The sequence below is a fragment of the Alosa pseudoharengus genome, unplaced genomic scaffold (genome assembly GCF_046254945.1).
Source record: "Alosa pseudoharengus isolate Yale_2024_CS ecotype anadromous, Long Island Sound unplaced genomic scaffold, YU_APseudo_1.1 YU_APseudo_1.1_scf_14, whole genome shotgun sequence".
Lineage (NCBI taxonomy): Eukaryota > Metazoa > Chordata > Actinopteri > Clupeiformes > Clupeidae > Alosa > Alosa pseudoharengus.
The window spans coordinates 23,165,296-23,178,257 of record NW_027468609.1 but is presented as its reverse complement, the minus strand read 5'-3'; the positions used below and the strand labels follow the sequence as shown (position 1 = coordinate 23,178,257).

At 42.4% G+C, this 12,962-nt stretch overlaps 1 protein-coding gene across 8 annotated transcripts in view; it reads right to left on the bottom strand.

Moving 5' to 3' along the window:
- Positions 1 to 12,962, bottom strand: part of fubp3 (far upstream element (FUSE) binding protein 3) — a 35,361-nt gene that overhangs the window by 8,071 nt on the left and 14,328 nt on the right. For 3 of the 8 annotated variants that reach the window (XM_076284224.1, XM_076284229.1, XM_076284227.1), the window contains exons 8-13: positions 8,963 to 9,061; positions 7,921 to 8,025; positions 7,313 to 7,439; positions 6,162 to 6,262; positions 5,362 to 5,487; positions 4,738 to 4,873 (exon numbers count right to left, since the gene is read on the bottom strand). In XM_076284224.1, the coding sequence (XP_076140339.1) occupies positions 4,738 to 4,873; positions 5,362 to 5,487; positions 6,162 to 6,262; positions 7,313 to 7,439; positions 7,921 to 8,025; positions 8,963 to 9,061 (694 nt within the window). The remainder of the gene's footprint in view (positions 1 to 4,737; positions 4,874 to 5,361; positions 5,488 to 6,161; positions 6,263 to 7,312; positions 7,440 to 7,920; positions 8,026 to 8,962; positions 9,062 to 12,962) is intronic. The other 5 variants (XM_076284230.1, XM_076284232.1, XM_076284233.1 and 2 more) reach the window with 3 other exon arrangements.

Sequence of the window (12,962 nt, the reverse complement as noted above, 5' to 3'; positions counted from 1 at the left end):
GAATGTAGCTTGCTATCAGAAAATATTGCAGGACAATTTGCAGTCATCAGCCTAAAAGCAGTGCATGGGAGACACTGGGACTTTCAAACATGGCAATGATCTGAAGTAGAAGGCCAAGTTGACCCTTCAGTGGGTACAGCGGAAAAAAAGTGAAGGCTCTGGAGTGGCCATCACAGTCTCCTGACCTCAATACTATTGTGCCACTTTGGAAAGATTTCAAACATGCAGTTCATGCAATGAATGTACAGGATTTTGGAGGCTTTTTATCAAGAAGAATGGGCACCTCTACCATCTGAGATAAAAAGGTACTCATCCATAGCCATCACAAAAAAACAGCAAACCATCACCGACGTTAAAGGGGGCAATGGACAGTATTCAGAACTAAAGGTATGTAAATGTTTGAATTGGGATCACCACATTTTCTTTAGAGCCATGTTTTGTTTAATGATTGCACTATTCTGTGATTCCTTATGGTTTAATTTGAATCCCATTAAAATAAAAAAAATAAAAATGTGTTTAGCCTGATCACTCATGTTTTCTAGGCCAGCCATTTTACAAATTCTGCCGGAGTATGTGAACTTATAAGCAAAAGCATATTATGCCTCCATTTGCTCTGTATCTGCTTATTGTATGCAACTTTTGGACTTGTTTTGTAAAGTTGAGTCAGGGTTTGCATTTTTGGGGGGGCTGGTTTTAAAGGTGCCATTTGTAAGATTGTTACCGAACGTTCTGTAGGCCAAAATCAAAACACTGGTGAACGTTCTCAAGACAACCAGACGCGAGCCTCTTCTGGGTTGCCAGATGTAATGAAGACTTAGCTAACGTTAGTTGACCTGCAGCTGCTTTAGCGTTTCTCCAACAATGACCCAGCTACACATTACGGAAACAGTGAAAACAAAAAATACCTCTCTAACCAACATAACATATTTAGCTGAAGTTAGCGATGCAGATGAAGTTTAGCCTAGGCTACCTGTTGTTGAGAAATATGGCCAGCTCTGCGTCAGACTTGATATTCTTCGTTTGACGAAGACGTCACCATCTCAGGAAGCTCCTCCGATGCCCACTTAATTTGTTTCTTGTTTTAATTTTGGAAATTTGCCTGCCTCTCGTAGGCGTTCATGACTACAACTGACAGCTGTTGACAGTTGGCCTTTGCTAATTTGGCAACCCAAATAGGAGGACACGCTAGCCCATTATTAATACGCTATTCTAGAATTAATCGTTCAAAACATAAACGAAAATTCCAAGAGATTCCGCCCTGTATCTAATTTTTTTTCATGGGTTTTACAGGTTAGAGTAATGTTGTCAAATAAGCCATTACTTCAATTCATCGTGTTTCCTTACTCTCTGACAACATATGGTGATCATTTTTGGAATGGTTACAGTTTATTTTCCATTATTTCCTACATACTGGTCCTTTAAGGACGGGAAAATAGGTAGGCTGCCCATTGAATGGCTCTAAAATATTAATTCTAACATTTCATTTTCTCTGTTAATTTTTACATGGGCAACGTTTGGTTTTAAAGCTAAAGTTAAAAAAATAAAACCCTCCACCCCATTAACAAGTCTCTCTCCACTTCAGGAGCTACAGTAGGACACAAAGATATCCACTGCTTTAATTGCAAGGATCCCACGCCGCTAGGCAGCTTAGGTCAATTAGACCTGCCCAATTAGAGACGGCAATTCACAGACACTACTGACCCACAAATTAAGAAGAATGGGGCCGGCCACAAGCGTTCTGATTCCTTCAGAGTCTTAAAGCCAGTAAGCGCAATGCATCTAACTTCAGAGTTCCACAAGCTGGCTACAACATCTTCCCTTTGTATCTTAATATCCGCGCAAATCAGAAACAATGGCCAGCACACCCCCTGCCAAACAGGGAAGGGCTGGCGTAGATGTACAGACCACCAACTGTGCTGACTGGGGCTGAAGTGAAGTGCACCTCCTGAGTGATGAACATATACAGGCTTAACATACGCGTCTTAACGTTTCCCCTTATCAAGTGACTTCTTGACTGAAAAGTAAGTATAGAGATAATCTCTCAGCCCATAACACTCTCGTTTTTTCTCTCATTGGTTCCAATATATAATTCATATTGGATAGCTCAAGTCAGGACTGGTCAGTTAGACTGAACTAAAAATTACAGGGCCACAGGCTAAGGAAGACCCCCAACCATATGTGCTCCTTAGTCTACAGCAATCAGAATCAATGCAAGTACCTTCTGAGTTGCCCAAGCTGGCTACATCATCTTCTGTTTGCATTTTAATATCCGCGCAAATCAGAAACAATGGCCAACACTTCCCCCAACACAGACGGCAGGGCCAGACGTATGGGCCACCAGTCGTGCTGACTGCCGGGGTGGTGTCGAGAGTCAGGAGGACAGAGGGTGCTACCTCGGAGCCCCCCAAAAAAGGGGGAAGGAAGAAATTAGAGCGTATCCTCTACGCCATACAGTTTCCTTCTTTGGCCCTTTCATACGCCGCCACTCAATCTTGTCTACTGGGTGGAGGAAAAGGGGACTGGCGGAGGGAGGGAGGGAGGGGTGGGTGGAAAGAAAGCAAGCAAGCAGGCCAGCAGCCTCTTCTGTCTCCTCTGAAAGGCCACCACCCACCGTTGGTGTGGTGTGTGAGTGGGGGGGGGGGGGGGGTACAGGAGTAGCGATGGCAGTAGAGGTGGTGGTGGCAGGAGGGGTTTGTGCAGGGGATGTCCGAACATCAATTACACGTTTGTTCGCTTCTGGGTGACACTCAGGTGACCCCTGCTGACCCCTGGCTGAAAATGCTCGTCAAAGAGTCCCCGCCTCCACGGGCCTCCTCGCCGTTGCTAACTGACAAGGCATGGGCCATTAACCCATTGTCAGGCAAATGAAACTTCTGCATTGATGAAGCCATTATTAGGTCTCCCCCAGTCAGACACAGAAGAGGGGACTAAAGACACTGGCCATTCATTTCATGGACTGGGGGACCTGCAATGAGGCAAGCTAATTTGGCTTCATCAATGAGACTGGTTTAGTGAGCTGGAGAGAAAGAGAGAGGGAGGGAGTGTTATCTATTGGCGCAGGAACGTTAACTGTGGTTTTAAACAGAGAGAAAAGGGAGTTTACAGAAACAGCCATCAAAAAAAAAAAAAAAAAACTTAGGCTTTCTGCATGGGTAAACAGCCAGACAGTTGTGGAGTGATACACTTAAAATGGGTTTTTAATACTGTTGAATGCATTCTTAATTCAGTTACAAATGCAGGAATATTTGTTTTCAGGATCACTCCATGTCTTGTTGTTGTTAATATCAGGGCAGTTTCTAATACACATCGGTGCCTGGTTTCACATTTCTATTTACGAGTGCTCTTAACACAGGAACACCAAACTGCATTCCTTCATGGTTAAAAGCCCCTCATACTCATATTGGCTGAGCAACCCAGTAATGCAAAGCCAGAACATGTTGTAGATCCAGAATAACTTAAAGTGCATTGACAAAACTAACATAACTTGCTAGCCGCAGGTATGAAAACTAGGACATGTGAAACCATCTGTTCATCAAACTATGAAAACTGTTTGGTAAAAGTGCAACAGTAGCTTCCTTTTTAAAAGTGTTTTTAAAAAAAAAAAAAAAAAAGTTAATGCAAGTTCTTAAGAGGGTCTCGAGATCTTGTAAGCAGTGTGTGAGTGTGTGTGGTGGCTGACAGCTTTGGCAGCCTGCTCCTCTTGCAAGCATCGTAAAGATATTAATCACTCCGGCCAAAAGGCCAAGCTGACAGGTCCCTGAGCCCAGCGCCCGCACCTCCTCCATGGCCCTGTTTCACATGCTAATGCCCCACGGGGAGTCACCCAGGTTTATCCGTCCCCTCAGCCCTCGCCACAAAAACACCCGCCTGACATTTCTTTTGCACTTTTTTTATTATTATTATTACAGATGGCCAAGGTCCCTAGTTACCGCCCCTCCGAGCCACACAGTGAGCCGCGGCAGATAAAGAGGGCCCCGACAAACAGACGGTGTGTGTGAACGTCAGCAATGGTCAATGACTTTTAAATAGCTGGCAATAGAGTGAGCATGAATGACCAATAAGCTAATTCAGCTCATTCATTCCCTTGACTTGACTCCATCTGGCTTGAAAAGGCTCTTTTATTAAACGCTGGAGGCAACCTCCGTGTGTGATTGAGGGCTTTCATTATTAACTCTCAACAATTAATGTCACATTACATGCATTATCCTCTCCTCGGGCCCCCCCTGTGAGCAGGTCTCAAGTGGCGCTTGAGCCAAGTGGATGAGTGCGAGGGGGTAGGGGTGAGGGGGTGGTGGGGTGTAGCGACATGGCCACCCAGGCAGGTGTCCCATTCTTGGGACCATTGTGTTGTGGTGCATTTTTCTTTTCTTTTTTTGTAAGTTAAAAATAGTGAAGGGGTGAGAAACGACCAAATTATTTTCCACTTGTACGCCTGTAAAGGTCGACGCGCACATATTTGTGGAATTAAACTGCCAGAACACGCTGTTAAAAACGTGCATTTCGTGGTTAAGGTTGTGAAACCGGGTGCATGTATAAAGAACTAGTGGGGTGTGGGGGGGCTGCTATACTGGATTCTGGAGTTTTTAAACAGGGCAGGTCCTCACACATTTCTAATGGCTCGCTTACAAAAACTACTTTCATATGGTGTATTCAAAACAAAGGCAGACAGATAAGACAGAAATCGAACAATAAAAGAAAGAAAGAAACGATGAAAGAAAAGACTAAACTTTCCCGTACCTTTACCAATCACAAGGCCACACTTGTCCGCGGGTATCGTGTAGGTCACTTCCTGAATTCCTCCAGGCGCCCCAACGTTCCAGTCCCCACGTCCTCTTCCACGGCCCCGGGCTGCACCGCCGAATCCGTCACGCTCCTGCACAGGGGGAACACAGGTGGTAACACCTGCCGTATCTGTACCATCGAGTACACCCACAACATGGTATGCCTTAACATGCCGCTTTCTGGGAACGACTGAGATCGGCAGTAAAGTTAATAAATAATGTGCCCGTGACGACTGTAAAAGTCAAGGCAACGCAAAATATTCGGCAGATCAGCCACAATCGGCTGCTACATGGGACATTTTAACTAGAAAAAGCAAACAAATAAAACGGTCATACATTGGCTAATTTAAAAAAAAAAAAAAAAAAAAAAAAAAATGTTACCGTCATAAATCCCTCCCCAAACACATTAATTGTGCTATCCGAGTGAGTCTACAGCATGGTCCCCGTGAGACTGTCCCTTAAGTGCCACACTGACATTTCCACCAATGGCTGAACACCCAGTGACTAAGGGAGAGTAGGGAGACGGGGAGGGTGGGGGGGTTGGGGGGACAGAGAAAGCAGACGAGCTCGCTGCTGTTACCTGTCCATACAACTGACTGAGGTCCCCCAAACCAGGCCAAAGGCCCAGTGGGTCCAGGACGGGTCGCTCTGGGGTCAGGCTGGACCCATCCAGGGACCAGCCGGTTTGGGGCGGGAAAGGGGATCGCTACACGACAACAACCACAACAACAGAAACAATAACAACAGGCAGTGACAGTATGGAGGCTTCAGGAAACAAAATGGCGGAAAAAACAAAACACAGCACCCTCTTTACACTACGACCCCTGTTTGCTTTAGTCAAGTGCATCCATGTTGATCTAGATATGGCAAAAATGGCCACACAAGTGCTAATAACATTATCAATTATGTAAATCTTATTTCTAACAAATGAAAACATTAGTGTAAAGAGGGGTCACTGTCAGTCAAGTCATACTGATAAGTAACAACACTCAAAATGTAGAATTACTGTACATTCTCGTTAAGCCGTTGCTTACTTAAAGAAAATCCTTGTGAAAGATTAGCAAGAATGGTCTGTGTTAATTAACAAAGAATTCCTTTGTAACAGGTATTATGCAATCCATTCCTTTCCAGGTGTTAATGGGGTAGAACGAGTGATATTTGGCTGTGAATACGGAGCAAAGAACAATCAGGGCTTCTAGAAGGCTCTCTAGACGTCAGGTTACATGCAGCCTCTAGAATGTTCTGCTCTCTAAAGGGAAGACAGAGGCTTTAAGGAGCAGACAAGGGTTAGAGACAGCTTGGAGAGAAAGCCGAGGTGGGAAGGAGGAGGAGGAGGGGACTAGGTGGGCGAGTGGACGGTAGGGTGAGCTGGTGGCGAACCTGTGCAGTGTGGACCAGCTCGTTGATGAGGTGGACTGCATGCTGGCATCTGTCCGGCTGGCCCATCACCTGGGCAATTCGGTCGGGGCTGATGCCATCATCTGTGCAACGGGAAACACATTTGAGTAATACCCAAAATAAAAGGGCCGAATCAACGGCAACCCATTCAGCGCTTCATTCAAGAGACATTGGGAGAGTTAAAAAAAGAGATTTACTGCCAACGAGGAGAGGCAGAGAGAGAGAGAAGGAGATAGAGCAGGCAGGCTCATACATCATGTTTGGGCAGAGAATTGAGATGCAAATTGTGGACGTTGTGGAGAATAATTGACTTCAATAGACCAGCACCAGGGGATGAGAAAAAAAAATAGGTGTTAGATAGGCAGTTACATGTTTTTACAATTTTTTTCCATTCAAGTGCCATTCAGCTGTATATAGCATTCCCTGTAGGTAAAACAAGTGATTTTTAGAGATATATTTACCTACAAATGTGGATTATACATTTATTTTTATTGTATTGTATTAAATAAAAACATTTACTGCTTGTGACTCTAGCCACGTTTTGTGCCTTAAATTATTTAGAATTGAACCACATATAAAAAAAAACTAAGATCAGTCAGTAAACTAAAATGCTTCATTCTATTAGTCGTTTTCACCGAAATCCATGCAAAGGGGTTTTCCTAAAAACCTATTCACCATTTCCATTAGAGCCAGTACCACTGACCACAATGTGACTGGAGGACAAGCACCAGAACTGAAGTATTGGCACCAAAGAGAAAAAGGGGGTTACTGCAACAATAAGCAGGAGTTGCTCCGATTCACTTGTTCCTGACATGATACACCCAGATAGCTAACAGACAGATGTGGCATAGAATGAGTTCACGTTTTGCCCGAGATGCTGTTGTCTTACATGGAAAACATGTAATGATTTTTTTTTTTTTATGAAGGCCAGAGATAAATGTCATCATTTAAAACTGCCTTGCATGCACAGACACACACAGCTTCAGAGATACTGTGAGGCGACACAATGGAAAGTCTGACACAATGACGGCGCCAACACCCCGCCTCCTACACACACAGACACACACACACACACACACGCTCTCCCTCCCCATCCGTCCGTCTGTCCGGTCGACTCATGGCCGTGCACCCACCTGGCTTGAACTGGATCCTCACGCCGGCGTCGTTCTGGATCTTCTTGATCATCTCACCGTTCCTGCCAATGACTATACCCACGGCAAACCGTGGGACCGCAACCTGAGAGGGGGCAGCCAGAACAGGCTAAACGGTAGAATTTGAGGGAGTAGAGTGGATGTACAATTCTTCATATTTTGCTGGTGTTTGCAATGTCTTATTTCTATGTAAAAGTAATGAGCACAAACAAATGTAATTTATTTCATGGCTATCAATATCAAACATAACATTATTGGCATACAAAAGATTGGAAGTATTTGCATGTCCAAATGGATATTTTTTACGTATGCCAATTACTGCCACAACTAAGTAGACAAGTGAAAATAGGAATTTATGAAAAGACTACTGATATACTGACATTTTTCCTGATAAGGATTATTCAAATTTTGATATATTTCAGCATAAACATATTTCCTTCAATAAATAATTGAAGAGATAGATTCCTGTTTAACTACAGATGAATGCTACTTTAACCACATGGATGTAAGACACAATGTCATGTTAAGGAATGTGCTGAAAATTCAGTCTTGCAATCATTTAAGGAGAATTTATCTAAAAGAGCACTTACATCCATGCTGCTTCCCCCCATCCTGGAGCCAAAGTCCCCTCTGCCAGTGCGGAAGTCTCCCTGGTCCTTGTCCCGAATTATCTCCACCACCAGTTCACGGGCTTGCTACACAAAGCACACACACCACACACAGATTAATTAACCCTCCGCAAAAAGAAACATTCTTCAACTACTGGAGGTACCACAGATTGAGTACTGGCCAGCTTGATGTATATGGATTAATCCTAGTGCTAGCCTAAAAGACTTTTTTAAAATTGAGATTTTTTTTTGTTGTCTAGAAATAGGTTTAATCCTTGTACAGGGACATGGGCCCTGTATGTTCAACGAGAATATACAGAGTTCTTTGAGTTAAGAAGGGCCAAATGAGGGGTGTCGCTGTGCCGCATCCTTTAGGGTCCTAGTGCCCATGGACACACTTCCTCATCATTTCCATACCCACCACCAATCCCTCTCTCTCATTTCCTGTCACTTTTGAACATCCTAACTGAACAAAGGGGCAAGGTAAACAAAAACGCTCAAAAACTATAATAACCTTAAAAGGTCAATTTAAATATTTTCTATATATAATTATATAATAGTATAATTCCTAGCCAGCACACAAACTGATTGCCTGCTGTAGAAATGTTTTATACATGTAAATACGAGCACAACAAATCGGCTCTGAAAACGAACATTCAGAACCGTTATGCAGGATTTCTTAGTCAATTATTGACAATATACGTGATGCCAACCCACAGCTGGATTCAGTCCTAGGGCAAAGGACTGACTAGGGTTCAAGGACTTTGGAAATGATAGTATAAAACTTTACTTTTACATTTCACTTTGGGGGTTAATTCCTCTAAAATATGAATCAAGTACCCTGCATTTCAACCAGTTTTAAATCAAACAAAAAGGGAACTGGTATCAATAAATCAACAGTCTCTCAGCACAGCCTACTACCAAACATGTGCTTAAGAACGGCTGGCGTCAAACACCCCTCCTCCCACCCACACACATACACATGCCATATGGAAAAGACCAGTCTGAGGTGAATGTGACAGACCTGCACTTTGTAAGGGTCGCCAGTGATTCTCAGGGGCTTGTCCACTCCTGTTGGCATGGGGCCATCTTGGATCATGATCATCTTCACTCCTGTTCTCTCCTAGAGTACACACACACAGATTAATTTGCATATCTCTCAAATTCCTCAACACTGCAGCATGTCCTTAGTTGCATGTTCAGATATTCCCACAACAGGTGTTCTGCTGAAATAGGCAGTATTTCTAGTTTCCACTGACTATGTGCTAGAGGTCGACGGATTCAGGTTTTTCTATCAATTCCTCCAGGATTTCGCAAGGCTTTTTAAAAATTGTTGCAACCTAAAATGCCTGATGTCACGACAACTTTTATAAAAAAAAATTGCGATGGAAGTTGCAGTGTTTTAGGCGTTTACTGCGAAGAAATTGCAGGAGGAAGTGAAAAAAAATTATTATTGAGGGCAACTAAGGGTAAGACCAAAATAAGACCAAAATAACACTGATCATCTTGATATGCTTATTAATAAAAGGATAAGTAAAGGTAAATATGGTAAATTTGGCTAGGATAATTAACAAAGCAGTATAACCTTTTGTATAACAGCCCAAAAAAAGATAGCCACCTCCACCACCTGTCACTTTAAGAACGTGAGTAGCCTAATTACATTTCTGAGTGGATTGGAAGGCTTGCATCTCACGGTTTCCGGCTATGAGTGGAAATAACTTTTTGCATAGTGCATTAGGATACAGTACCCTCCAGATTTATTGGCACCTCTGCTAAAGTTGACTAAAAACCGGTATAAAAAAATTATGTGTTGGTGATTTATTGTAATCTCCCCCTTGTAATACCTTCTTAAGCCTCCCTTTGCCACTAAAACAGCTTGTAATATTCTCCTATGACACCCCATAAAGTTGGAGAATACAAAGCAAGGGATTTAAGACCGTTCGTCTTTACAAAATCTCCCCAGATCGTCCAGATTCCTAGGTCCACACTTGTGCATTCTCCTCTTTGACTCACCCCACTGTTTTTCTACGGAGTTTAGATCAGGGGACTTAGATGGAAATGTCCGAAGCTTGATTTTGTGTTTAGCAAACCATATTTGTTTAGATCTGGATGTTTGTTTTGGTTCAATGACCTGATGAATGATCCAATCATGACCAACTTTTAGTGTCTTGGCAGAGATTGACAGATTTCCTTTGAAAATGTTCAGGTTTTTCTTGGTGTTTTCATGATACCAGGCACCTTCATTAGGTTCCCAAGGCCTTTGGGAATAAAAACAGCCCCACAATAGGACAGCCCCTCCACCATAATTCTCATTAGGCATGGGGTTCTTTTCAGTATAGTCATTCTTGTATGTATACCAAACACAGGTAAAGTGTTTCTATCCTTTTTTTTTCCATTTCATCTGACAATAGACCACACTTACAGACAAAGTCACTGTACCATTCTGTGTGACTATAGTGAAAAATAAAGTCATGAAGTACTTCTGAAAGTTCACAGACACTCTGATTAACTTAAATAAATTGAAATTAAATATGAAAATGCTTCTGTTAGGTTTTGTATATAAGCTTTTTCAGGGGTGCCAATAATTGTGAGCAACATGTTTTCATTAAAAAATATTTATTTGAGATTTTCCTTTCTCAAAATAAATTTGCCTCCCTTCAAGGTCGGATTTTTCCTATTTCTTTCATTGTGAGATTACAATAAATCCCCAAAACATTATTTTTTATACCGGTTTTTAGTCAACTTTAGCAGAGGTGCCAATAATTCTGGAGGGTACTGTATGTGGATGCAATTCGGGATGTTTTCTACGGCATTAGTTAAAATAAATGTTAAAAAAATAACTTAAATGAAATCTTTATTGGTTCATAGAAAAGACAAGTGTCTTGCAATGTTATTAATTTTTATGATTTTGGTAAGCACAACACAAACTAGGTGAATTAGCAAACATGAGCTAACAAGGACATGTAGAAGACTGCCAATGGGTTGCATAGCCTACTCAAATATCAGTAAACCAAGTAGGCCTACATGAACTTATTTTCATAGCCTAGCAACACCAGGTTGAGAGATGCAAGTAAGCAGATCATTAACATTAGCCTTCTATTTATTGTCATCAAAACTGCAGAGGAACGAACAAGTTATATAGGCAGTCTCTGGTGTCTGCAGAATTGAGTGTGGCATCTGGCTCAATATTCTGCATGAGGGACTGTTGTGGTAGGTAGGGCTGTAACGATACAAACCAAATTGTGAGGTTGGTGTATCACGATTTTTGACCCACGGTTCGATACAAACTTCGATTTTTCTTTTTGGGGGGGTAGACATTTTATTAAATAACATTAGAAGACCAGAGGATTACTATAATATAATAATAAAAGTAATAATATAGAAGTATCCTGATATAAAAATAATAAAAGTAAAGTATAAAAGTAATAATATAGGAGTATCCTGATATAAAAAGATTTTACTGAATGTCTACTATATTTATGACAGCACACTTTATGCAGATTAGCCTAGGCCTACTATTTTTATTACAACTCTACCTCTGATTCAGCTGTCTGGTTGAAGCCTGGAAATATTGTAAACAAAGTAGCATAGTTGGCTAGCTTATCATAGTCTACTGATTGGCCTGTTCAGTTTTCCCATGTGTGTTTAAGTTTCAAGGTAATACTTGTTCTATTTGGGACAGGCCCTTTTTCAGTCAACTTGAATGCAAAAGTTTTAAACAAATATGTGCAGCATGCTAATGATGCTAAGCGGATTTAATAGTAGGCTAATTTAGCTAGTCGTCTTCTATGAGTCCTTGCTTTCACGATTGTGAATGTTTTATTTGGATTGTGTTGGCCGAGTTGCACGTGCTCATTGACTAGGAGAGGGAGGGAGAGTGAGAGGGAGGGAGCGCGAGAGAGAGCGGGCCAAGGAGAGGAGGTTTACTTCTATATTGTTTGGTAAAGTTGAACACATAGTCTACAATGAAAGCAACGAGAGGTATGAAATGATTTATTTATTTTTGGACAACGTAGGCTACCGGTAGGCTAAGTAAAGCGGGAGATGTGTGTTGCTTATGCGGCAGCGTAAGCTGCAAAGCACTGCGTGAAACACTAGAAAGGGTGTGTCGCGGTTCTGCCTTTTTCCACCACGACACAGTATCGTAGATATGAGTGTATAGTATAGTATAAGTATATATACTCTTTTGATCCCGTGAGGGAAATTTGGTCTCTGCATTTATCCCAATCCGTGAATTAGTGAAACACACTCAGCACACAGTGAGGTGACACACACTAATCCCGGCGCAGTGAGCTGCCTGCAACAACAGCGGCGCTTGGGGAGCAGTGAGGGGTTAGGTGCCTTGCTCAAGGGCACTTCAGCTGTGCCTACTAGTCGGGGTTCGAACCGGCAACCCTCGGGTTACAAGTCCGAAGCGTTAACCAGTAGACCACGGCTGCCCAATGGGAATCTGAGTGTCGCGATTTTGGTTTCGAATCGCATATCGTTACAGCCCTAGTGGTAGGTGAATTTTCACAGGGGAAACTACAATGATTGGTCAAATTTGCGGAAAAGTTGCGGTGTTTGGACAAAAATGCAAGGTCGCCCAGAATTTGCGGGGATTTGTTGAATGTGTTTTAATTGTTGCGATCGCAACATCGCAAATTCCTGGAGGGACTGTTCTATGGCCAATGCCAATATTTAGAAATCAGCGTCAGCCGATGACCAATATACGCTGCCCCCCCCACGTTTATTTGCAGGATAAAATGTAACACTAATAACTTAAGTTGAGAAATTTTGTGCATCTTAACTTATGTCCCCATTTGGAGTTTTTTGCCCGACATTGCACATCATCTACTAAGGAGGGCACTGCTCCGACATACTTTGGCCCATCATAAAATGCTTGACCTCTTTTGAAAGATGAGACCCAGTAGAATTCTCAGAAACAGTCAGCGTGACTAATGTACTGGCAGAGCTACAGAGGCTTGAATGTTGTTTTTTTCTTTCAGACGGTAACATACATCTCTGGAACTGGCCACATTTGG